At 43.6% G+C, this 27172-nt stretch overlaps 1 protein-coding gene and 1 pseudogene across 1 annotated transcript; both read right to left on the bottom strand.

Annotated features, from left to right (window-relative positions):
• LOC125535923 (beta-ureidopropionase-like) lies at positions 1 to 27132 on the bottom strand (annotated as a pseudogene).
• On the bottom strand, positions 20253 to 24846 carry LOC147984705 (protein translocase subunit SECA2, chloroplastic-like). Its single transcript, XM_087543710.1, has 5 exons — positions 23552 to 24846; positions 23387 to 23451; positions 23176 to 23296; positions 22607 to 22698; positions 20253 to 21179 (listed from the first exon to the last, which is right to left on the bottom strand). Exons 2-5 carry the CDS (start codon positions 23405 to 23407, stop codon positions 21114 to 21116), a joined length of 300 nt encoding a protein of 99 aa, XP_087399836.1. The 5' UTR covers positions 23408 to 23451; positions 23552 to 24846; the 3' UTR covers positions 20253 to 21113.
• Positions 27133 to 27172: the final 40 nt, after the last annotated feature.

Genomic DNA, 27172 nt, shown 5'->3' with positions numbered 1-27172 from the left:
TTAAGCCCTCTTACTTATCAAGGGATCGACAATGACTTGAGGCTTAAAATTTGGCTTCAAGTACTCTGAAAGCAAGTTAGCATACATGTCATACCGAGCAGTCATGCGGAAGGCCCACTTGTCTTTGATCTGGCGGCATAAGTTAAGGTCCATGTCAGATATCATCAAGCCATCTCGATAGCGCGATAGTGGCGGGGTGTAGGAAGCATCAAGCGCTGAGAAATGGCTAGATCCATAGAAATGACCAAAGTCGGCATGCTGAGGTTCCCATCACCAGAAGTGAATGGGTTTGGGAATACTTCTGTGCCTACCCGGTTCATTGATCTGACAAAGTAGCTATTTTCTATTGCAGCATTCCTTCCCTAAAATGGACCAACTTAGCATCATCAGGGTTGCTCCAGCATGAATAACAAGATAAATAATAACAAATGTCACGTGAATAGTTTTATCTATCCTCAATAGGCCACATTGGTTCACTGAGTTCACCGACGGCTGCAGATGGGTTGAAAACTATTTCAACTGCATTGAGGCCAAATGCAAGCCAATTGAGACGATGATGCATGCCGTAGCAGATGTTTACAACAACTAGTGGACCCGTTGCGCCAAATGGCGTAGAGACCTACTGATTCCATGTTAGCGATGAAAAGAAATCCATGGTTTAGTTGATTTTGTTATGGGCAATCACATATAACAACAAATTTTATCTCTCTTAGTTGGGGAGAGCGGGGACATGTTGTCTATAATAGATGTATATACACAGTTAAATTTAGTAGCATAGAACAAATCTAATCCCATTTAGTATGAAACTAAGGTATTTTGTTGTCTATAATGAGATGCATATAGACATTCTAATTTGGTAGCACACAGTCCCATTCAAAGTTATGCCGCTGGAAATACGTGCATCTTTTTTAATCCATGTGTGCATGTAGAAAAAACATGTATTAGTTGTTTTACTTGTGAGCATGCACATACAGTAACAAATTTAACCCCCTTTGATAAAATAAAAAGTATAGGTTTGTTGTCTACAATACGATGTACATGCACATTTTACTTTGGTAGCGGAGAGTCTTATTAAAATCCACATCGCATTCAAAATATATGTATTTTCAATAATCTTTTATTTGAGCAAGCACCCGCGGTAAAAATTTAGACCCTTTTATATAAAAATTAGTGGATATATTTTTGCCTAAGAACATATGCATACTTAACACCATGTATGAAATCAGTTAATGAGGCCTTATACTATTTTAAAAAGAGTAGTGTTTCTATCAATTTGTTTTCGTATGTTTGAAAAAAAAGTATTTATGTACCACTTAACCACATGTATATTTCAAAGCAGTCGTATGGCAACCAGTTCGGCCCATGAATGGAGCAACTTATTTATCCCTTCTTCCTCGACACTTATTTATCCCTTCTTCCATAGCAGCTTCGTTCAGTCAGAGAGAAAACTCCTTAGTAGTACTCCCATCATCTCAATAATTGGGATGGATATCATCCACTACAATGAAGAACAACAACATTTATGTATATCTTGAACAATAATAATGTCATTTACAGTACATTTGGTCAAGCAACCAATTAGCAGAAGAATAATAACATTTCTCTATATCTCGAATTCCACATATGGGATTATTAATATCTTAACTTGTATTGATGGCTTCACTCGTAATAATACATATGCCTTCTATTTATTTGCTTGACAAAATGTCCATCGGATGAATCAATCAAATAGGAGGAAGTGGGGAGTATTTCAAACCAAGACCAAGAATTGATCCTAAGTACATGAAGCACAGTAGCTTTAAAGCCTCTGAATTATTTTGTTGCTACTCCACCAGGAAAGTGCAGGGCTTCAAGAACCAAAAGACACCACTCGAGCTCTCTTCGGACTCATAAACCATGTTGTTGTTTATATCCCCAAAAGGTTGCCTCTTAGCATCTCTGTTATTCTCATTAGCATCTCTATTTACCATAATGGTGTTGTTTGGAAAATTCACAATACAATGCACAATGGAATTAGTGTCACATGTTGATGCCACTAATTAAAAAAACACCCTTAAGAAAAACAATCAACTGAACCTTGAACACAAGTAGGCCTAGAGCTAGAAAACAGTACATAATATTACTAAGCAAAAGCAAGTAGAAATATCAAATTGAAAACTAAAACTTAGGCCAAGTAAAACATAAACATCAGGGATTTTCTTGACGTCGCGCGGGAGACGGCAGTAGGAAACATATAATTGCCCTCTGGGTAAACCCTGGACACTTCAAGTAGAGCAAACAAAAGATAAGTATGAACATTTCTTTATTTAGTCACAACATAGCACAAGCTTACTTAATATTATGGGCATAGGCATGACTACCAGCAACATATAAGGATTTGACAAATGTGAGATACCGCAACCAATTTTAAACTTTGCACAACTTCATGAATATACTTAATCTCCTGGCAGCACTAAACCCGTTGCGCAGAGGCCTACTAATTCCGTGCATGCCTTGAAAAGAAAACCATGTATTAATTGTTTTAGTTGTGGGCAAGTACAGTAGGTGACAAATGGAATAACCTTTTAAACAAAAAAGGTTTTTTGTTGAATTTATACCTCTCTGTATCTATTTATTTTTCATTTGGAAAATAGGATCTGCGAAAATGTCCAGAAAACAAAATTTACTTACTGCATTTTCCAGAAGACGGACATACCAGAACTGTCTCAACAATGAACTAGCATCTAAACACCAGAAACTGAAGAACACTACCGTAGCACAAATCTTCTTCATAGTAAGAAAAGCAATCTTAAATTAGACAAGGATACTGATATGGGATATCACCATAAAGTACTACATAACCAAGATAAGCAGGTAAAGGGTTCATTAACAAGTATGGCCGCAGCTCACAGGCAGATTCTCATAGAAGATTCAAAGAGAACTTATTTTATTATTACTTCTAATCTGAAATGAAGACAACTTTAACATATAATACCAAGTTGCAAGAAGAAGAAAGGTCCTTGGATGAATAGCCACTATAGAACTATCTAAAAGTTGTTGTCCTACTGAGCATCTTACCGAGTTATTACTGTATGTAATGTCACGCATATAGTTGGCTCTCTGTAGCGACCATACCCCAAACAGTCTGATCTCTATGCATCAGTGTCATCCCTGGATCGGTAATGCTGACACACATAGTACTTGAGGATTTATAACAGCGTAGCAATCACACACTTATTACATCGAATGTCTCAAAAGAGAACATTAAACAATAAATATGGCTTAAGGCCATCTAAATCGATAACAACGGAAGGCTTGGAAAATAACGTGAGTCCATCAACTTCAATGGCATCACTGAGTGAAATACAACGACCTATGGCTCCTTACTCATCATCTGAAAAGTCTGCAACATGAACTTTGCAGCCCAGAACGGGTCAGCACACGGAATATGCTGGCAAAGTAACACAAGAGAATAATGAACAGAATAATTGCTATCACTACATGCATATTTGGCTGGTGGAGGCTGTATGGTAATATGTTTTTGCGAAAAGCCAATTTTTCCCTACAACAAAGGAATAAATTTATTTAACTATCATGGTAGTTGTTAAACATTGAGAAGGTTCCTCCAACTCAATCCCAATTAAACATCATCATTAAACCCAATCAATTTATCTTAAGAGTGATGAGATCAATCATGATAATCCAAGAACCAGATACTCAAGATGTCCATAACCGGGGACACGGCTAACCATGATTAGTTTATACACTCTGCAGAGGTTTGCTCACTCTTCCCCACAAGACTTGAATACCTCCATGGTCGGAGATTCGAGACACAGTCTTTCTGAAGCATTAACTCTCTACTCTGGGTAGACTATACCACCTACAACCCACTACATCTGCTAGTCTACCTCTTCAAGAGCTTCAGGCAACTTACTCAACTATGCTAGAGCCCATAATAGCTTGTGGCTGCACGCAGAAGTTTCTAGCATGATAATCTTATGATCCCTTTGAGCCTGGGTGGCGGGCCGTAGGATGATCACACGGGTCCTCCGGGATATCCTAGGACAACACTGGGTACTCCAGGTGTCCACAAGCAATCCACCCAGATGTGTATTCAAGTTTCCACCTTAAGTTGAACCATTAGTTAACAAACTCACATCTGTCATGAATACTCTCAAACCCAATCCACGTCTACGAGCATAGCATAGCGAAATAAGAAACATAGAGGTAACTCCCAAGGTTTGAAAATAGATAGGTGCATAGGTACTACCTCAGCTACTTCCCAAAACCGACAATTTAATCAGATCCTAATCATGCAAGTGTTTGAGGATTGATCTAGTGCAATAAAACTGGTTAGTAAAGAGGTTGAAGGAAATATGCCCTAGAGGTAATAATAAAGTTATTATTTATTTCCTTATATCATGATAAATGTTTATTATTCATGCTAGAATTGTATTAACCGGAAACATAATACATGTGTGAATACATAGACAAACAAAGTGTCACTAGTATGCCTCTACTTGACTAGCTCGTTAATCAAAGATGGTTATGTTTCCTAACCATGAACAATGAGTTGTTATTTGATTAACGGGATCACATCATTAAGTGAATGATCTGATTGACATGACCCATTCCATTAGCTTAGCACCCGATCGTTCAGTGTGTTGCTATTGCTTTCTTCATGACTTATACATGTTCCTATGACTATGAGATTATGCAACTCCCGTTTGCCGGAGGAACACTTTGTGTGCTACCAAACGTCACAACGTAACTGGGTGATTATAAAGGAGCTCTACAGGTGTCTCCAAAGGTACATGTTGGGTTGGCGTATTTCGAGATTAGAATTTGTCACTCTGATTGTCGGAGAGGTATCTCTGGGCCCTCTCGGTAATGCACATCACTTAAGCCTTGCAAGCATTGCAACTAATGAGTTAGTTGCGGGATGATGTATTACAGAACGAGTAAAGAGACTTGCCGGTAACGAGATTGAACTAGGTATTGAGATACCGACGATCGAATCTCGGGTAAGTAACATACCGATGACAAAGGGAACAACGTATGTTGTTATGCGGTCTGACCGATAAAGATCTTCGTAGAATATGTAGGAGCCAATATGGGCATCCAGGTCCCGCTATTGGTTATTGACCGGAGACATGTCTCGATCATGTCTACATTGTTCTCGAACCCGTAGGGTCCGCACGCTTAAGGTTACGATGACAGTAATATTATGAGTTTATGCATTTTGATGTACCGAAGTTTGTTCAGAGTCCCGAATGTGATCACGGACATGACGAGGAGTCTCGAAATGGTCGAGACATAAAGATTGATATATTGGAAACCTATATTTGGATATCGGAAGTGTTCCGGGTGAAATCGGGATTTTACCGGAGTACCGGGAGGTTACCGGAACCCCCCGGGAGGTACATGGGCCTTAATGGGCCTTAGTGGAAGAAGAGGAGAGGCGGCCAAGGGCTGGGCCGCGTGCCCCTCCCCCCTAGTCCGAATAGGACAAGGAGAGAGGGGGCCGGCGCCCACTTCCTTCTCTCTCTCTCTTTTCCCACCTCGCGAGTCCTATTCCAACTAGGATTGGGGAGAAGTCCTACTCCCGGAGGGAGTAGGACTCCTCCTGGCGCGCCCTATGTGGTCGGCCGGCCTCCCCCTCTTGGTCCTTTATATACGGAGGCAGGGGCACCCCAGAGACACAAGTTGATCCACGTGATCATATTCTTAGCCGTGTGCGGCGCCCCCTTCCACCATAGTCCTCGATAATATTGTAGCGGTGCTTAGGCGAAGCCCTGCAACAGTAGTACATCAAGATCGTCACCATGCCGTCGTGCTGACGGAACTCTTCCCCGACACTTTGCTGGATCGGAGTCCGGGGATCGTCATCAAGCTGAACGTGTGCTAGAACTCGGAGGTGCCGTAGTTTCGGTGCTTGATCGGTCGGGCCGTGGAGACGTACAACTACATCAACCAAACGCTTCCATTTTCGATCTACAAGGTATGTAGATCACACTCTCCCCTCATTGCTATGCATCACCATGATCTTGCGTGTGCGTAGGAAAATTTTTGAAATTACTACGTTCCCCAACAGTGGCATCCGAGCCTAGGTTTTATATGTTGATGTTATATGCACGAGTAGAACACAAGTGAGTTGTGGGCGATATAAGTCATACTGCTTACCAGCATGTCATACTTTGGTTCGGCGGTATTGTTGGACGAAGTGGCCCAGACCGACATTACGCATACGCTTACGCGAGACCGGTTCTCCCGACGTGCTTTGCACAGAGGTGGCTTGCGGGTGACAGTTTCTCCAACTTTAGTTGAACCAAGTGTGGCTACGCCCGGTCCTTGCGAAGGTTAAAACAGCACCAACTTGACAAACTATCTTTGTGGTTTTGATGCGTAGGTAAGATTAGTTCTTGCTTAAGCCCGTAGCAGCCACGTAAAACTTGCAACAACAAAGTAGAGGATGTCTAACTTGTTTTTGCAGGGCATGTTGTGATGTGATATGGTCAAGACATGATGCTGAATTTTATTGTATGAGATGATCATGTTTTGTAACCGAGTTATCGGCAACTGGCAGGAGCCATATGGTTGTCGCTTTATTGTATGCAATGCAATCGCGATGTAATGCTTTACTTTATCACTAAGCGGTAGCGATAGTCGTGGAAGCACAAGCTTGGCGAGACGACAACGGTGCTACGATGGAGATCAAGGTGTCACGCCGGTGACGATGGTGATCACAATGGTGCTTCGGAGATGGAGATCACAAGCACAAGATGATGATGGCCATATCATATCACTTATATTGATTGCATGTGATGTTTATATTTTATGCATCTTATCTTGCTTTGATTGACGGTAGCATTATAAGATGATCTCTCACTAATTATCAAGAAGTGTTCTCCTTGAGTATGCACCGTTGCGAAAGTTCTTCGTGCTGAGACACCACGTGATGATCGGGTGTGATAGGCTCTATGTTCAAATACAACGGGTGCAAAACAGTTACACACGCGGAATACTCAGGTTATACTTGACGAGCCAAGCATATACAGATATGGCCTCGGAACACGGAGACCGAAAGGTCGAGCGTGAATCATATAGTATATATGATCAACATAGTGATGTTCACCAATGAAACCACTCCATCTCACGTGATGATCGGACATGGTTTAGTTGATTTGGATCACGTAATCACTTAGAGGATTAGAGGGATGTCTATCTAAGTGGGAGTTCTTTGAGTAAATTAACTGAACTTAAATTTATCATGAAACTTAGTACCTGATAAGTATCTTGCTTGTTTATGCTTGATTGTAGATAGATGGCTCGTGCTGTTGTTCCATTGAATTTTAATGCGTTCCTTGAGAAAGCAAAGTTGAAAGATGATGGTAGCAATTACACGGACTGGGCCGTAACTTGAGGATTATCCTCATTGCTGCACAGAAGAATTACGTCCTGGAAGCACCGCTGGGTGCCAGGCCTGCTGCTGGAGCAACGCCGGATGTTATGAACGTCTGGTAGAGCAAAGCTGATGACTACTCAATAGTTCAGTGTGCCATGCTTTACGGCTTAGAATCGGGACTTCAACGACGTTTTGAACGTCATGGAGCATATGAGATGTTCCAGGAGTTGAAGTTAATATTTCAAGCAAATGCCCGGATTGAGAGATATGAAGTCTCCAATAAGTTCTATAGCTGTAAGATGGAGGAGAACAGTTCTGTTAGTGAGCATATACTCAAAATGTCTGGGTATAATAATCACTTGATTCAATTTGGAGTTAATCTTCCAGATGATTGCGTCATTGACAGAATTCTCCAATCACTGCCACCAAGCTACAAGAGCTTCGTGATGAACTATAATATGCAAGGGATGAATAAGACTATTCCCGAGCTCTTCGCGATGCTGAAAGCTGCGGAGGTAGAAATCAAGAAGGAGCATCAAGTGTTGATGGTCAACAAGACCACTAGTTTCAAGAAAAAGGGCAAAGGGAAGAAGAAGGGAAACTTCAAAAAGAACAGCAAGCAAGTTGCTACTCAAGAGAAGAAACCCAAACCTGGACCTAAGCCTGAAACTGAGTGCTTCTACTGCAAGCAGACTGGTCACTGGAAGCGAAACCGCCCCAAGTATTTGGCGGCTAAGAAGGATGGCAAGGTGAACAAAGGTATATGTGATATACATGTTATTGATGTGTACCTTACTAATGCTCGCAGTAGCACCTGGGTATTTGATACTGGTTCTATTGCTAATATTTGCAACTCGAAACAGGGACTATGGATTAAGCGAAGATTGGCTAAGGACGAGGTGACGATGCGCGTGGGAAACGGTTCCAAAGTCGATGTGATCACAGTCGGCACGCTACCTCTACATCTACCTTCGGGATTAATATTAGACCTAAATAATTGTTATTTGGTGCCAGCGTTAAGCATGAACATTATATATGGATCTTGTTTGATGCGAGACGGTTATTCATTTAAATCAGAGAATAATGGTTGTTCTATTTATATGAGTAATATCTTTTATGGTCATGCACCCTTGAAGAGTGGTCTATTCTTATTGAATCTCGATAGTAGTAACACATATTCATAATGTTGAAACCAAAAGATGTAGAGTTGATAATGATAGTGCAACATATTTGTGGCACTGCCGTTTAGGTCATATCGGTGTAAAGCGCATGAAGAAACTCCATACTGATGGACTTTTGGAACCACTTGATTATGAATCACTTGGTACTTGCAAACCATGCCTCATGGGCAAGATGACCAAAACACCGTTCTCCGGTACTATGGAGAGAGCAACAGATTTGTTGGAAATCATACATACAGATGTATGTGGTCCGATGAATATTGAGGCTCGTGGCGGATATCGTTATTTTCTCACCTTCACAGATGACTTAAGCAGATATGGGTATATCTACTTAATTGAAACATAAGTCTGAAACATTTGAAAAGTTCAAAGAATTTCAGAGTGAAGTTGAAAATCATCGTAACAAGAAAATAAAGTTTCTACGATCTGATCGTGGAGGAGAATATTTGAGTTACGAGTTTGGTGTGCATTTGAAAAATTGTGGAATAGTTTCGCAACTCACGCCACCCGGAACACCACAGCGTAATGGTGTGTCCGAACGTCGTAATCGTACTTTACTAGATATGGTGCGATCTATGATGTCTCTTACTGATTTACCGCTATCGTTTTGGGGATACGCTCTAGAGACGGTCGCATTCACGTTAAATAGGGCACCATCAAAATCTGTTGAGACGACGCCTTATGAACTATGGTTTGGCAAGAAACCAAAGTTGTCATTTCTGAAAGTTTGGGGCTGCGATGCTTATGTGAAAAAGCTTCAACCTGATAAGCTCGAACCCAAATCGGAGAAATGTGTCTTCATAGGATATCCAAAGAAGACTATTGGATACACCTTCTATCACAGATCCGAAGGCAAGACTTTTGTTTCTAAATTCGGAAACTTTCTGGAGAAGGAGTTTCTCTCGAAAGAAGTGAGTGGGAGGAAAGTAGAACTTGACGAGGTAATTGTACCTGCTCCCTTATTGGAAAGTAGTACATCATAGAAAACTATTTCTGTGACACCTACACCAGTTAGTGAGGAAGCTAATGATGATGATCATGAAACTTCAGAACAAGATACTACTGAACCTCGTAGATCAACCAGAGTAAGATCCGCGCCAGAGTGGTACGGTAATCCCGTTCTGGAAGTCATGCTACTAGATCATGATGAACTACGAACTATGAAGAAGCGATGGTGAGCCCAGATTCCGCAAAATGGCTTGAGGCCATGAAATCTGAGATGGGATCCATGTATGAGAACAAAGTATGGACTTTAGTTGACTTGCCCGATGATCGGCAAGCAATTGAGAATAAATGGATCTTCAAGAAGAAGACTGACGCTGACGGTAACATTACTGTCTACAAAGCTCGACTTGTCGCAAAAGGTTTTCGGCAAGTTCAAGGGATTGACTACGATGAGACCTTCTCACCCGTAGCGATGCTTAAGTCTGTCCGAATCATGTTAGCAATTGCCGCATTTTATGATTATGAAATTTGGCAGATGGATGTCAAAACTGCATTCCTGAATGGATTTCTGGAAGAAGAGTTGTATATGATGCAACCAGAAGGTTTTGTCGATCCAAAGGGAGCTAACAAAGTGTGCAAGCTCCAGCGATCCATTTATGGACTGGTGCAAGCCTCTCGGAGTAGGAATAAACGTTTTGATAGTGTGATCAAAGCATTTGGTTTTATACAGACTTTTGGAGAAGCTTGTATTTACAAGAAAGTGAGTGGGAGCTCTATAGCATTTCTGATATTATATGTGGATGACATATTACTAATTGGGAATGATATAGAATTTCTGGATAGCATAAAGGGATACTTGAATAAGAGTTTTTTAATGAAAGACCTCAGTGAAGCTGCTTACATATTAGGCATTAAGATCTATAGAGATAGATCAAGACGCTTAATTGGACTTTCACAAAGCACATACCTTGACAAAGTTTTGAAGAAGTTCAAAATGGATCAAGCAAAGAAAGGGTTCTTGCCTGTGTTACAAGGTGTGAAGTTGAGTAAGACTCAATGCCCGACCACTGCAGAAGATAGAGAGAATATGAAAGATGTTCCCTATGTTTCAGCCATAGGCTCTATCATGTATGCAATGCTGTGTACCAGACCTGATGTGTGCCTTGCTATAAGTCTAGCAGGGAGGTACCAAAGTAATCCAGGAGTGGATCACTGGACAGCGGTCAAGAACATCCTGAAGTACCTGAAAAGGACTAAGGATATGTTTCTCGTATATGGAGGTGACAAAGAGCTCATCATAAATGGTTACGTTGATGCAAGCTTTGACACTGATCCGGACGATTCTAAATCGCAAACCGGATACATGTTTACATTAAACGGTGGAGCTGTCAGTTGGTGCAGTTCTAAACAAAGCGTCGTGGCGGGATCTACGTGTGAAGCGGAATACATAGCTGCTTCGGAAGTAGCAAATGAAGGAGTCTGGATGAAGGAGTTCATATCCGATCTAGGTGTCATACCTAGTGCATCGGGTCCAATGAAAATCTTTTGTGACAATACAGGTGCAATTGCCTTGGCAAGGAATCCGGATTTCACAAGAGAACCAAGCACATCAAGAGACGCTTCAATTCCATCCGGGATCTAGTCCAGGTGGGAGACATAGAGATTTGCAAGATACATACGGATCTGAATGTTGCAGACCCGTTGACTAAGCCTCTTCCACGAGCAAAACATGATCAGCACCAAGGCTCCATGGGTGTTAGAATCATTACTGTGTAATCTAGATTATTGACTCTAGTGCAAGTGGGAGACTGAAGGAAATATGCCCTAGAGGCAATAATAAAGTTATTATTTATTTCCTTATATCATGATAAATGTTTATTATTCATGCTAGAATTGTATTAACCGGAAACATAATACATGTGTGAATACATAGACAAACAAAGTGTCACTAGTATGCCTCTACTTGACTAGCTCGTTAATCAAAGATGGTTATGTTTCCTAACCATGAACAATGAGTTGTTATTTGATTAACGGGATCACATCATTAAGTGAATGATCTGATTGACATGACCCATTCCATTAGCTTAGCACCCGATCGTTTAGTGTGTTGCTATTGCTTTCTTCATGACTTATACATGTTCCTATGACTATGAGATTATGCAACTCCCGTTTGCCGGAGGAACACTTTGTGTGCTACCAAACGTCACAACGTAACTGGGTGATTATAAAGGAGCTCTACAGGTGTCTCCAAAGGTACATGTTGGGTTGGCGTATTTCGAGATTAGAATTTGTCACTCCGATTGTCGGAGAGGTATCTCTGGGCCCTCTCGGTAATGCACATCACTTAAGCCTTGCAAGCATTGCAACTAATGAGTTAGTTGCGAGATGATGTATTACAGAACGAGTAAAGAGACTTGCCCGTAACGAGATTGAACTAGGTATTGAGATACCGACGATCGAATCTCGGGTAAGTAACATACCGATGACAAAGGGAACAATGTATGTTGTTATGCGGTCTGACCGATAAAGATCTTCGTAGAATATGTAGGAGCCAATATGGGCATCCAGGTCCCGCTATTGGTTATTGACCGGAGACATGTCTCGGTCATGTCTACATTGTTCTCGAACCCGTAGGGTCCGCACGCTTAAGGTTACGATGACAGTAATATTATGAGTTTATGCATTTTGATGTACCGAAGTTTGTTCGGAGTCCCGAATGTGATCACGGACATGACGAGGAGTCTGGAAATGGTCGAGACATAAAGATTGATATATTGGAAACCTATATTTGGATATCAGAAGTGTTCCGGGTGAAATCGGGATTTTACCGGAGTACCGGGAGGTTACCGGAACCCCCCGGGAGGTACATGGGCCTTAATGGGCCTTAGTGGAAGAAGAGGAGAGGCGGCCAAGGGCTGGGCCGCGCGCCCCTCCCCCCTAGTCCGAATAGGACAAGGAGAGAGGGGGCCGGCGCCCACTTCCTTCTTTCTCTCTCTTTTCCCACCTCACGAGTCCTATTCCAACTAGGATTGGGGGAGAAGTCCTACTCCCGGAGGGAGTAGGACTCCTCCTGGCGCGCCCTATGTGGCCGGCCGGCCTCCCCCTCTTGGTCCTTTATATACAGAGGCAGGGGCACCCCAGAGACACAAGTTGATCCACGTGATCATATTCTTAGCCGTGTGCGGCGCCCCCTTCCACCATAGTCCTCGATAATATTGTAGCGGTGCTTAGGCGAAGCCCTGCAATAGTAGTACATCAAGATCGTCACCACACCGTCGTGCTAACGGAACTCTTCCCCGACGCTTTGCTGGATCGGAGTCCGGGGATCGTCATCAAGCTGAACGTGTGCTAGAACTCGGAGGTGCCGTAGTTTCGGTGCTTGATCGGTCGGGCCGTGGAGACGTATGACTACATCAACCAAACGCTTCCGTTGTCGATCTACAAGGTATGTAGATCACACTCTCCCCTCATTGCTATGCATCACCATGATCTTGCATGTGCGTAGGAAATTTTTTGAAATTACTATGTTCCCCAACAGAGGTATGATCAAAGTGTTACTTGCCTTGCTGATGATCCGCAAAACCTAGAGATCGTAGTAGCACGCTTCGCACTCCGGGTACTCTATTGCAAACAGACAAGCATACAATAATCACTCAACTAGAAGCACGGGTAAAACTCAAATAAGAATATCTAACCAGAAAGTTCAACTTAAGAACTCCGGTTTGCAAAAAGAATCAAATCAAACGACGCAACGAAACTCAAACTGTGAAAGAAACAAGATTCGTTTACTAATCTGGATTAAAGTCGAATTTTACAGTAGCAAAATCTTGTTTAAGTTGGTTAAACAGAATGAGGGCTTCGAGACGAAGATCTAGGCGCTTGAATCGCCTAATTCCAACTAACGAGCGAATAGATAAACTAAAACGAAAATCGGATCAGAAATCGCGATCGAAAATAATCGCGAAAAACCTGAGAAAAAGAAAAACTAACGAACAGGCTAACGAACGAACATTCGCTGTCTGTGACTAACGGGTGAACGGAGTTCATTTAAATGAACGGACGGACGAACGTCCGCAAAATTAATAAACCGTCGGAAAAACCGATCTAACAAATTAAACCGGAAAAATAAAAAAACGGGATTTTAACCGAAGAAAACCGACTGGTCAACGGGGACGAGATCCGGCGGGCGGCGGCGTCGGCTCCGGCGACGGCGGGCGGCGGCACGGCAGCGGGAGGCGGCGGCGGCGGCTGGCGGCGTGCTAGGGTTTGGGCACGGGGTGGGCTGGCGGCGGCAGTGGGCTGCGGGGGCAGGGGCTGGCTTATAAGGAGGGGCCTGGGGAGGAGTCCGGGCCGGATACGACCCGTAGGTCGGTTCCCCTTTTTTTAAAATAATTCCGCTCAGAAAAACGAATAAAAGAAATACTAAACGGACTCCAAAAATCCTGAAATAAATTTTCCCCGTCCTTTAAAAATCTACCGGACAAGGTGAACATTTATTTGGGCCTCTAATGCAATTTTGAAAAACGCATACTTTTCCTAATTCAAATAAAATAGCGATAAAAACTCCGAATAAAATCTTATTTGATTTTAATATTAAATCTCCAATATTTCTTTATTTTGGGGAAGTCATTTTATCCCCTCTCTTTTTATTTTCATAAAAGAAATATTCGAAGAGAAAATAATTAAAATCAAACGACCCTCTTTTCAAAATTTGAGAAAACTCAAATATGAAAATAACGAAATCCCCAACTCTCTCTGTGGGTCCTTGAGTTGCGTAGAATTTCTAGGATCAAACCAAAATGCAATGAAATATGATATGCAATGATGATCTAATGCATAACATTCCAAATTGGAAATTTGGGATGTTACAAACCTACCCCCTTAAGATGAACCACGCCCTCGAGATTCGGGTTGGCTAGAAAATAGGTGAGGGTGATCCTTCTGTAGGTCTTCCTCTTGTTCCCAGGTGGCTTCGTCCTCAATATGGTGGCTCCACTGAACCTTACAGAACTTGATAACCTTGCTGCATGTGACTCGGCTGGCAAAATCAAGAATCTTAACTGGTTTCTCCTCGTAGGTCAGGTCGCTATCCAACTGAATCGCTTCTAGTGGCACTGTATCTCTCAGAGGAATATCAGCCATCTCTGCGTGGCACTTCTTTAACTGAGAAATGTGGAACACATTGTGAACTCCTGACAATCATTCGGGCAATTCCAACTTGTAAGCAACTTCTCCCTTACGTTCCAAAACACGGTATGGTCCCCCAAAATGTGGTGCTAACTTTCCCTTAAATCCAAAGCGCTTCACTCCTCGGAGTGGTGATACATGAAGATACACTCTGTCTCCAACTTCGTGAACTGTCTCCTTGCGTTTAGAATCCGCATAACTCTTCTTCCTGGACTGGGCTACCTTGAGTCTATCACGAATCAGCTTAACCTTCTCTTCAGACTCTTTAATCAAATCTGGTCCAAATAACTGACGGTCTCCAACTTCATCCCACAACAATGTTGTCCTGCACCTCCTTCTGTACAATGCTTCGAAAGGGGCCATCTTCATATTGGCTTGATAGTTGTTGTTGTAAGAGAACTCTACGTAAGGCAAATTGTTGTCCCAACTAGATCCATAGTCTAGCGCACAAGCTCTCAACATGTCTTCCAAAATTTGATTGACTCTCTCAGTTTGTCCGTCTGTCTGCGGGTGAAAGGTTGTACTGAACTCTAGCCTGGTTCCCAGAGTCTCATGCAACTGATTCCAAAACTTTGAGGTAAAATGGGTTCCTCTATCTGATACGATGGTCCTCAGAACTCCATGCAGACATACGATCCTAGTCATGTATATCTTTGCCAACTTAGAATTGGTGTACGTGGTCTTGACTGGAATGAAATGAGCTACCTTCGTCAAACGATCGACTACAACCCATATCGAGTCATAGCCTGAACGGGTCCTGGGCAATCCCATGATAAAGTCCATGCCTAGTTTATCCCACTTCCATTCGGGTATCGGCAATGGATGTATCAATCCAGCTGGCTTCTGATGTTCTGCCTTCACTCTCTGACATACATCACAAACTGCTACATACTCCACAATATCCTTCTTCATTCTGGTCCACCAAAAACTATCCTTCAAATCCAGATACATCTTGGTATTTCCTGGGTGAATCGAATACGGCAAATCATGGGCCTCTTGCAGAATCAACTTCCTGATCTCCGAATCATTAGGCACATAAACACGATCCTCAAACCATAGGGTATCGTGCTCATCCTCACGAAATCCCTTAGCTTTTCCTTTGCTCATCCTCTCTTTTATCTTAGCAATCTCCTTGTCCGTCTTCTGAGCTTCTCTGATCTTATCCATCAAAGTAGTCTGAATCTCCAATGTTGTTACATAACCTCTCGGAACTATTTCCAAACATAGCTCACGAAGATCCTCTGCTAACTCCTTGGGTAACTCTCCGGTCATGAGTGTATTGACATGGCTCTTGCGGCTCAACGCATCGGCTACTATGTTAGCCTTTCCGGGATGATAATGCAACTTCATATCATAATCCTTAATGAGCTCCAACCATCTCCTCTATATGAGATTCAACTCCTTCTGCGTGAAGATATACTTCAAACTCTTGTGATCCGTGTACACCTCACAATGGTTTCCGATGAGAAAATGTATCCATGTCTTCAACGCATGCACTACGGCTGCTAACTCCAAATCATGGGTAGCATAATTCAACTCATGGGGTTTGAGCTGTCGTGAGGCATATGAAAAAACTCTTCCTTCCTGCATAAGCACTGCTCCAAGTCCTCAACGAGAAGCGTCACAATACACCTGGTAATCCTTGCGTTGATCTAGAAGAATCAACACTAGAGTTGTAACCAAGCGTTTCTTCAACTCCTGGAAACTGGCCTCACATTCCTCAGTCCATTTAAACTTGGTGTCCTTCTTCAACAACTCAATCATGGGCTTTGAAATCTTCGAGAAATTCTCGATGAACCTCCGGTAGTATCCTGCGAGTCCAAGAAAACTCCGGATCTCTCCAACTGACGTGGGTGCTTCCCAATTTGTCACAGTGACAACCTTGGTAGGGTCTATGGCTATTCCTTCTTCGGATATAACATGTTCGAGGAATCCAACTTCCGTCAACCAAAACTCACACTTGCTGAACTTGGCATATAGCTGGTGTTCTCTGAGTTTTCCAAGTACCAAACGCATATGCTCCTTATGCTCTTCTTCATTCTTCGAGTAGACCAGAATATCATCAATGAACACGACGATGAACTTATCCAAAAACTCCATAAACACCTTGTTCGTCATGTTCATGAAATAGGCAGGTGTGTTAGTCAGACCAAATGACATAACGGTATACTCATATAGCCCGTACCTTGTGGTAAAACTTGTCTTGGGTATATCCTGCTCTCGAATCTTCAGCTGGTGGTACCCTAATCGCAGATCGATCTTGGAAAACACCTTAGCTCCTTGCAGCTGGTCAAACAAATCATTGATCATCGGTAGTGGGTACTTGTTCTTGATCGTCACCTCATTCAATCCACGATAGTCAACAACCATCCTCAGCGATCCATCCTTCTTCTCCACTTGAAGCACTGGTGATCCCCAAGGTGACGAGCTTGGGCGAATATATCCTTTATCCAGTAACTCCTTAATCTGCTTCTTAATTTCCTCTAAATCCTCTCCGGGCATCCTGTACGGTCTCTTAGATATTGGCCCTGTGCCTGGCAAAAGTTCGATCAAAAACTCAATGTCTCTATCCGGTGGCATGCCTGGCAACTCCTCTGGAAATACATTCGAGAAATCCTTCACCACTGGTACTTCCTCCTGTACAACTCCTGATAAGGAATTTACTTGAGTCCTGTTCGGCACATGCCGGGATACATACTTGATCCTTCTTCCTTTTGGGGTGGTAAGCAAAATCGACTTAATGGCGCAGTCAATGTTCCCTTCATACTTCGATAATCAATCCATGCCTAATATCACATCCAGTCCTTGTGACTCCAATACTATTAGGTCAGAGGGAAATAGGTAGTTACCAATCCTTAATGGTAACCGATCACACCAAAGGCTAGCCATATACTCTGCTCCTGGCGAGGTTACTAACATGGGTGTCCTAAGGGTTTGGGTTGGCAGTTTAAACTTATCCACAAATCCCCTTGATATGTATGAATGTGATGCACCAGTATCAAAAAGAACGGTTGCAGTAAATGACTTAATCATAAACTTACCTATTACTGCATCGGGTTGCGCTTCAATCTCCTCCATGCTAACATGGTTCACTTGTCCCCTGTTGAAAGGGTTGAGCTTCTTTCCAGAGCTTCCATTGCCATTTCCATTGTTTGCTTCAGAACATTCTGTGGCATAATGTCTGTTCTTCTCGCACTTGAAACAAGTAATGTGACTTAGATCCTTCTTGGCGGGCGTTGCAGGGTTGGTACGGTTTTGGTTGTTGCTTCCTCCATTACCATTTCCATTCCCGGGGCCACTATGGTTGTGCGAAATCCCTCAATTGTGGTTGTGACCTCCATGGTTATGTTGAAGGGGTCCTCCCGAGTTTGGGGTAAAACGGGGTCTCTGCTAAGCTCCAGAATTATACTTCCCGTGTCCATACTTCCTCTTACGGTTGTCAATCTGTTGCTGCTTCCCTTCAATCATGAGAGCTCTATCTACCAACTGTTGGTAGTTATTAAAGGTTGCTACCATCAATTGCATGCTCAGCTCATCATTCAGTCCTTCCAGAAACTTCTCCTGTTTAGCTGCATCTGTAGCAACGTCATCTGGGGCATAACGTGCTAGCTTGCTAAAGTCATCCACATACTGGCCAACGGTGCGTCCTCCTTGGCGTAAGTTGTGAAACTCACGCTTCTTCATGGCCATAGCTCCTGCTGATACATGGGAAGTGCGGAAGGCCTGCTAAAACTGGTCCCATGTAACAATGTGGATGGGATAGGTGACAGTGTAATTCTCCCACCATGCTGCTGCGGGTCCATCAAGCTGATGTGAGGCAAAATGCACTCTTTCAGCATATGTGCATCCTGCAGTGGTCAACTCCCTTCCAATCTTGCGGAGCCAATCATCTGCAACTATCGGCTCGGTGCTATTGGAGAACACCGGCGGATTCAGCCTTAGAAATCGGGCTAAGTGATCAACGGGTGGTGGTGGTGGTGGATTGTTGTTATTGTTGTTGTTCCCCTGATTCTGGTTCTGGACTAGAATCTGCATCAAAGCATTCTGCTGCTGGATCAACTAGGTGAGCTCCGATGGGAAAGCAAATCCATTGTCGTGTCTCGGAGGCATCTGATGGGTTTAGAAAGGATGAGAAAATAGAGTAGAATGGGGTCTAGGGAAAAAACACTACCCATATGCACATGAGACAAACACAATCATATCACTTCAATCAATTTAAACAAGGGCATACAATTGGTCTAACTATTGTGACAAAAGTGCTCGGACTATACTATATACATGGGGCAATACTACTACTGTTATGGTGGTCGACTAGAAAAAATTGCTCGGTAGAAGACTCCATAATATCTGCTCCAGCTTCATCAACAAAGTCATCATCGCTATCGTCGGGGTCTGAGTCGGTGTCGTCGATGAGGATATAGTTCTCCGGGCGGGTGGAATTGTCATCTTCTCCTCCTGGTGCGGGGTCTCCCATGAATACTCCTAGCTTTCTTGTCAGGTCGTCATTTTTCTCCACTAGTACGACGATTTCCTCCTCATAATCTTCGCGAGTAGCCTTGAGTTCCTCTTCAAGCTCGTTGATCCTTGTCATTGCCTTATTCAGATCTATCATGCCTGCGCACATCTGGTTCTCCTGGCGGCGAATGTGCTGGTTTAACTCCTGGATGAAAGCTGCAATAGATCTATCCTTCCTGGTGCTGATCATCTCCCATTGGTCATTTCGGCGCCCACAAATCTGGTAAATAGTATCCTTGAGATCCATGTGGTAAACTTCTCCAATGTGTCCCATGGTGATGTGGGCGGCCATGCTCTTGCCTAGACTCCAGGTGGGTGCGTCAAAGGAAAACTCTATGGGCTCAGTGACTGGCATGAACGTCCTTCCTGGAACTTGAACTTGGATCATCCAGCGCTCCTCTTTTGGTAAAGTGGTGTTGTAGGTCCCGATGAAGCTTGGTATTCCGATGTTCATGTACCTAGTGACTTCCTTCAAGTGTCGTCCAAAGGGTGTGTCTTCATTCGATTGTGCAAACTTGTTCCTCGCATCCGCCATCCTAAAGAGTAGAAGATGAAGAGAGGTCAGAGATGAGAAGGGAGTAGTGATCTAGGATTTTAGCTTAGTGGTCGTGTCCTACAGTCAGCGTGTGCTCTGATACCATCTTCTAGCGACCAGACATCAAACAGTCTGATCTCTGTGCATCAGTGTCATCCCTGGATCGGTAATGCTGACACGCACAGTACTTGAGGATTTATAACAGAGTAGCAATCACACACTTATTACATCGAATGTCTCAAAAGAGAACATAAACCAATAAATATGGCTTAAGGCCATCTAAATCGATAACGACGGAAGGCTTGGAAGATAACGTGAGTCCATCAACTCCAACGGCATCACTGAGTGAATGACAACGACCTATGGCTCCTTACTCGTCGTCTGAAAAGTCTGCAACATGAACGTTGCAGCCCGAAATGGGTCAGCACATGGAATATGCTGGCAAAGTAACACAAGAGAATAATAAACAGAATAATTGCTATCACTATCTGCATATTTGGCTGGTGGAGGTTGTATGGTAATATGTTTTTGCGAAAAGCCAATTTTTCCCTACAACAAAGGAATAAATTTATTTAACTATCATGGTAGTTGTTAAACATTGAGAAGGTTCCTCCAACTCAATCCCAATTAAACATCATCATTAAACCCAATCAATTTATATTAAGAGTGATGAGATCAATCATGATAATTCAAGAACCAGATACTCAAGATGTCCATAATCAGGGACACGGCTAACCATGATTAGTTTATACACTCTGTAGAGGTTTGCGCACTTTTCCCCACAAGACTCGAATACATCCATGGTCGAAGATTCGAGACACAGTCTTTCTGAAGCATTAACTCTCTACTCTGGGTAGACTATACCACCTACAACCCACTACATCTGGTAGTCTACCTCTTCAAGAGCTTCACGCAACTTACTCAACTATGCTAGAGCCCATAATAGCTTGTGGCTGCACACGGAAGTTTCTAGCATGAATAATCTTATGATCCCTTTGAGCCTTGGTGGCGGGCCGTAGGATGATCACATAGGTTCTCCAGGATATCCTAGGACAACACTGGGTACTCCAGGTGTCCACAAGCAATCCACCCAGATGTGTATTTAAGTTGCCACCTTAAGTTGAACCATTAGTTAACAAACTCACATCTGTCATGAATACTCTCAAACCCAATCCACGTCTATGAGCATAGCATAGCGAAATAAGCAACGTAGAGGTAACTCCCAAGGTTTGAAAATAAACAGGTGCATAGGTACTACCTCAGCTACTTCCCAAAACCCATAATTTAATCAGATCCTAATCATGCAAGTGTTTGAGGATTGATCTAGTGCAATAAAACTGGTTAGTAAAGAGGTATGATCAAAGTGTTACTTGCCTTGCTGATGATCCGCAAAACCTAGAGACTCGTAGTAGCACGCTTCGCACTCCGAGTACTATGTCGCAAACATACAAGCATACAATAAGCACTCAACTAGAGGCACAGGTAAAACTCAAATAAGAAGATCTAACCAGTAAGTTCAACTTAATAACTCCGGTTTGCAAAAAGAATCAAATCAAGCGAAGCAATGAAACTCAAAACTGCGAAAGAAACAATATCCGTTTACTAATCTCGACTAAAGTCAAATTTTACAGTAGCAAAATCTTGTTTAAGTTGGTTAAACAGAAAGAGGGCTTCGAGACGAAGATCTAGGCGATTGAATCGCCTGATTCCGACTAACGAGCAAAGAGATAAACTAAAACGAAAATTGGACCAGAAATCACGATCGAAAATAATCACGAAAAACCCGAGAAAATGAAAAACTGACAAACTGGCTAACGAACGAACGTTCGCTGTCTGTGACTAACGGGTGAACGGAGTTCGTTTAAACGAACGAACGTCCGCAAAATAAATAAATCGACGGAAAAACCGATCTAACGAATTAAACCGGAAAAATAAAAAACCGGGATTTTAACCGAAGAAAACCGACCGGTCAAAGGCGGTCAATGGCCACGAGATCCGGCGGGCGGCGGCTTCGGCAACGGCGGGCGACAGCGGCGGCTCGGCTGCGGCGGCTGGCGGCGCGCTATGGTTTGGGCGCGAGGTGGGCTGGTGGCGGCGGTGGGCTGCGGGGGCAGGGGGGCGGCTTATAAGGAGGGGCCTGGGGAGGAGTCCGGGCCGGATACGGCCCGTAGGGCGGTTCCCCTTTTAAAAAAAATTCCGCTCAGAAAAATGAATAAAAGAAATACTAAACGGACTTCAAAAATCCTGAAAAATTTTCCCCATCCTCTAAAAATCTACCGGACAAGGTCAACATTTATTTGGGCCTCTAATGCAATTTTTAAAAACACATATTTTTCCTAATTCAATAAAGTAGCGATAAAAACTCCGAATAAAATCTTATTTGATTTCAATATTAAATCTCCTATATTTCTTTATTTTGGGGAAGTCATTTTATCCCCTCTCTTTTTATTTTCATAAAAGAAATATTCGAAGAGAAAATAATTAAAATCAAACAATCCTCTTTTCAAAATTTGAGAAAACTCAAATATGAAAATAACGAAATCCCCAACTCTCTCCGTGGGTCCTTGAGTTGCGTATAATTTCTAGGATCAAACCAAAATGCAATGAAATATGGTATGTAATGATGATCTAATGCATAACATTCCAAATTGGAAATTTGGGATGTTACACTCTCCTCTCATTAGACTTCATACCCGCCTATGCATATGCCACAGATGAAAGAGTGAAAGAAGGTTAAATGTTTGCCTCTGATCATACATTTATATAAAAATACTGTAACAGCGCAGAAACTGACTGGTTCCAAGCCAGAACGACAATGGAGTCTAGAAAGTATGACAACAGCATTATGTAGAAGTATACCTCAATTAGATCGACATTTAGGCCAAGAAAACGATGAACGCGGCCCATCCATTCAGCATCTCGCTGTGCCAAATAATCATTTACAGTCACCACTGAAAAAGGATTACAGTGCTTATAAATGTAAAGAAGTGGGACCAAGGACATGGATGCCTGTTTAGGGTTTAACAATGGAAATGTGGAAAGTGGATCAAATCAATGTATAATATCAACAAACTAACCCTGAATAAACATCTTTGTTTGGATCAACAAACACAGGCGAGAGTTATAATCCGAGTAACAAAAATATCTTATATATACTCATGCATAAATTATTTAATAGTATCATTTTAGGAAACTACGGTTGGGGAATATGGTGGTATTTAAGAACAAAAGAACGAGCGTGTGCATTGCGCTCATCCATGCACAATGCCATGATAGACTCAATGGTACTCCCTCCGTAAACTAATATAAGAGCGTTTAGAACACTATTTTAGTGATCTAAACGCTCTTATATTAGTTTACAGAGGGAGTACAGTTTAAGTCAGAATTTTTGATTGGCAAAACGCAAATAATCTAAATGCATACAGTACCATGAACTCCATCCCCAGTCAGTGCATTGAGATAAGCTGCCAAGGTCAACACGAGTGTCTTCCCCTCGCGAGTCTTCATCTCCGCAATGCACCCATCGTGGAGCACAGCGCCACCAATAATCTAACACAAACATAAATCAAACGAAGCTCAATCACTCCCAAACAAACTCGTGCATTACCTGAACATCCTAACAGAGCAAAACTGGTATACCTGAACATCGAAGTGTCGCATGCCGAGCGTCCTCTTTGCCACCTCCCTCACCACAGAAAACGCCTCTGGATAGAAGCAAACACACACCAACGCATATCAGACGACAACTCGAAGGGAACGCTGCAATGCAACACTAACAGTAACAGGAACAACAAGGGGACCAACCTGCCTGAACGTCGGCGAGCGTCTCCCCGCGGCCCAGGCGCGCGCGGAACTCCTCCGTCTTCCCCTTCAGCCGCAGGAACACATAAATCCATCATACGCACAACAAAAGGCCATTAGGAATCAGGAATCGTGGGTGGGGTGTTCCACGCGGCACGCCACCTGTTCGTCGGAAAGCCTCCGAAGAGGCGGCTCGAGTGCGTTGACAGCGGAGACGAGGCGGTAGTAGTCTCCCACCACCCAGGCGTTGAGGCTACATAGGTCCCTCCATGAACCGGCCTTGGTTGTCTAGCCTATGACTGGTGGGCTCGTTTGTCGCGGGTATTGGCTGGGTAGGCCGCGCGCACGTGAACGAGGATTTGGCCAATCCCCTCCATGCAAGTGCACCCAATCCCATCCTCGTCTCGCCTCAGCCGCCCCTGCACAAACCCTACCCCTTTTCTCCTCGATCCCCACAGCCGCTGCAACCCTCCCTCCCCACCTCCCTTGTCAGCCGCCGCCGCCACTCCCCCTCCCTCTTCTCTATCGCCGGCGGCCAGCTCATCCCACTACCTCGTCACCATTTGTGGAAAGAAGCACTTGGGGAGGGCAATGGCGAGCAAGGCCGTGGCGGTAGTGGCGACGCAGGACAGAGGCGCGGGGAGAGGAGAGGCCAGCACCGCTGCATTCCCTGCTTGGGAGCTCGCGCTCCCGGCCACCCCATCGGGCCCCGTGTGGTCCTCCACTCTGCTCTGGCAGCGGCGGGATCAGGCCCTGTGCGGCTGTGCTTATCCGGCGACCCCCATCTCCTGGCTTTGCACCCCCCTCGTCCACTTCTCTCCTCTACGCCCAGGCTCCTCCCACCGCTGCTGTTGTCTCTCTATTAGCGAGTAGGTAGAAGAGGAAGGCGAGGTTGAGGCACCCTGTCTAGATCTTGGCCCTGAAGATTAAACACGAATAAAAAAGTAAATCAACGGAAAGGAAATGGGAGGAGCAGATCCACGGAAGGGGGTCGGGCGGCTTGCGGGGCACCATCTAGGGTCGTCTCCGCCACCGCCTCTACGCAGGCTCCCCGCCGGCCGACGACCAGGGCGTCGCGCCACCCCACTTTTCCTAGGCTAGCTCATGCGTTTAGGTGCGGTCGTCGCTGGTGATGAGGTGGGTGCGACAAGGAGACGAGGAGGGGCTTGGGGGCAGACCAGGAAGGGGGAGGAGGACAGATGCAGGAGGGCGCGGCTAGGGTTCGTGGGGGTGGCGGCTGAGACGAGGGAGGGCCGAATCACCGGAGGAGGGAGAGGTGCGGGCGGGCGGCTGTAGGGATTGGGGGGCAATGTGCTTTCCAGGAGGCTCAACCAATTAGACCCTCACACCAACGAACCCAGCCAATACATGACGACCCCACCGACGAAGCGGCCCATCGGTCATGCACATGGGAAAGAAATAACATGGTGAAACATGCAGTGAATATCCAACGGTGGATGAGAGGCGTGGTGGGAATTTTACCTCGATCTGACGGCCAACGAAGGAACCGGTCGAGGGAGCCTTCTCCATGCGAGTTGGCTAGCCTCATTATTGTTTTAAATTTTGCCACAAGTTGTTTCAAAGACCGGATGCCCAGTCTCACCTTCCATATAGTACGTGCTCTCATTGAAGCCGCCAACTCTTCGGATGTGATTCTTCAGTAGTGTTCAGTTAGAGACTACAACTACATTCAGGTATAAGGAAATAAAAGGGCAATGCAACCAAAGGAAAGAAAAATGTACTGATATGCGTACATTTCAATGAATGCCAATTATGTTACCATTATTTCCAATTACAACAACGGTATTCCATATAATCTCTCCATGGTTTATATCCCTTTCGAGGATCGGGCTAATAATTACCATGTTATATTTCCGTGCAAGCTCTTGAAGAAACCGAGTAGATTCTCCATCAACAGCCTCAGCAAACTCGCACCAACGTTTTTCGCGCGTGCAGAAGGCAAATGGCATTGCCTAGGCTTCCTGAAATTTGAGGGTATGGATCACAACAAATGATTTGCTTCTGTGGGAATATAAGCAAATAGAAGGTGGCGAAGCTATTTCGTAGGAAGTATCAGCCTATAAGGTTTGTTTGGATAAAGGATTTTTTTTTGAGTAATCGCAAATGGAAGGACTTCTATTCCTTCTGTGGTGCTTGGAATGGGAGACCGAGGAGATTTCAAAGGGACAGAACCGGCTACTCAATAGCTTCTGGCTTATTTTAAATAGGTGGGCTTAAGTTTCTCAAGATGATGGGTAGAGAAAGCGACTGTTTAATTAAGGCTTGAGCTTTTCTTAGCTGGCAGAAGTTGAAGTTCAGGATATATGAAGCAGAGTCTCATACACTTTGACTAATAGGACACCAGGCTTGAAAACAAAGATGTAGAAAAGAGTTATAAGAGAACACCACAAGTAAATCACCAATGTTAGAAGTACCTGTAAGCACAAAATATTAACACCAGAAGCACCAGTTGCATCTATGCTGGGTTTTAATTTCTCCATGATAGACTTCTTTTGATCAGCAAAATGACAAGTCGTTGGAACAACAATTGAGTTCTGAATTAGGCCAACTCGAACAATTCGCGGTTGCCTCATATGCTCTTTGTTAGCGTTGAAACTGAATGCCTGTCATACAAGCAGCTAAGAGTTCAAATCTTTCAAAAAAGAGAAAACAAACAAATAGTTTCAAGTTGTTAGGTACTGCTGATCTTCAAAATAGGATGTCCAGAAATGACATATTTAAAATGAAGGCAATTTATTCATAGATAACTTGCACATCAAAATTATGCGCTTGGGCAAGACCAGTGGTGGCCCTAGGCAGGGAAATAGCCTCGAGAGGGCGTGCACAATTCAGCCCCAAAAGCAACCGGGCTGCCTCCTATCACCAGATGGAGAATATATAAGTTAAAGAAAGCCCAATGTAAGAAAGAAAATTGAGCCTAAATAGATTCCTAAAACAAAATGAAGCCAAATACCATGAGTATATCGGAAGTAAAGTAAAGGGGTGAAAGAAAAATACAGGTACTTGAATACCATCAGATCACATACACAAATTCACATGGTGGCACAATTTGGAAAGTTTCAGAGATAAACGTCCTATATTGGATCAGGCATAGTTAAACTACATGGTCTCCCATCCATATTTCTAATAAATCATCGATAATTAATATGGACCGGAGGAGTAGTGGAGTAGAACATCCTATAATAATGAAGGGAGGGAGTAACAAATAGGGGTATGTTTGACTAGGAACTCTGGAAATACATACAAATTCCTTGAATATTTTTATAGGAAACATATTTGATTTCGATGTAAAATGTGAGGAGCCTTCAGTTGAATCATTTACAGCTGCTACATAGAGTATGGATTTTCTCACACTGAATGAGTCAATTGTTTCCAAATTCAGCCAAGCGGGCGGAGCCAGTGGTAGGGAGGAAGCGAGGGTCGGGTACCTTGAAGAGGTCGGGGAGAGGTTGGACTGGAGGAGCCTGTGCAACGATTCGTAGCCTCCGATCGACCCCGCCGCCTTCTTCCCTTTCCCCTGCTCCTGTCCCTACGACGGCTTGCTGTTGGACCTCTTCATCCATACGCTATGCAAGAGGAGAGAGAAGCGTGATTCATGATTTC

This window comes from Triticum urartu, chromosome 2A (genome assembly GCF_056163025.1).
Source record: "Triticum urartu cultivar PI428250 chromosome 2A, HENAU_Tu73, whole genome shotgun sequence".
In the NCBI taxonomy this organism is placed as follows: domain Eukaryota; kingdom Viridiplantae; phylum Streptophyta; class Magnoliopsida; order Poales; family Poaceae; genus Triticum; species Triticum urartu.
This window is presented reverse-complemented; position numbering and strand designations above follow the sequence as displayed.

Coding starts and splice junctions, on each gene's coding strand:
- LOC147984705 (XM_087543710.1), bottom strand. CDS start 23,407: ATGCGACACTTCGATGTTCAG. Junction 23,297..23,386: donor TGCGACACTTCGATGTTCAG/GTATACCAGTTT, acceptor TGTTTGTGTTAG/ATTATTGGTGGCGCTGTGCT. Junction 22,699..23,175: donor GACTGGGGATGGAGTTCATG/GTACTGTATGCA, acceptor ATCCTTTTTCAG/TGGTGACTGTAAATGATTAT.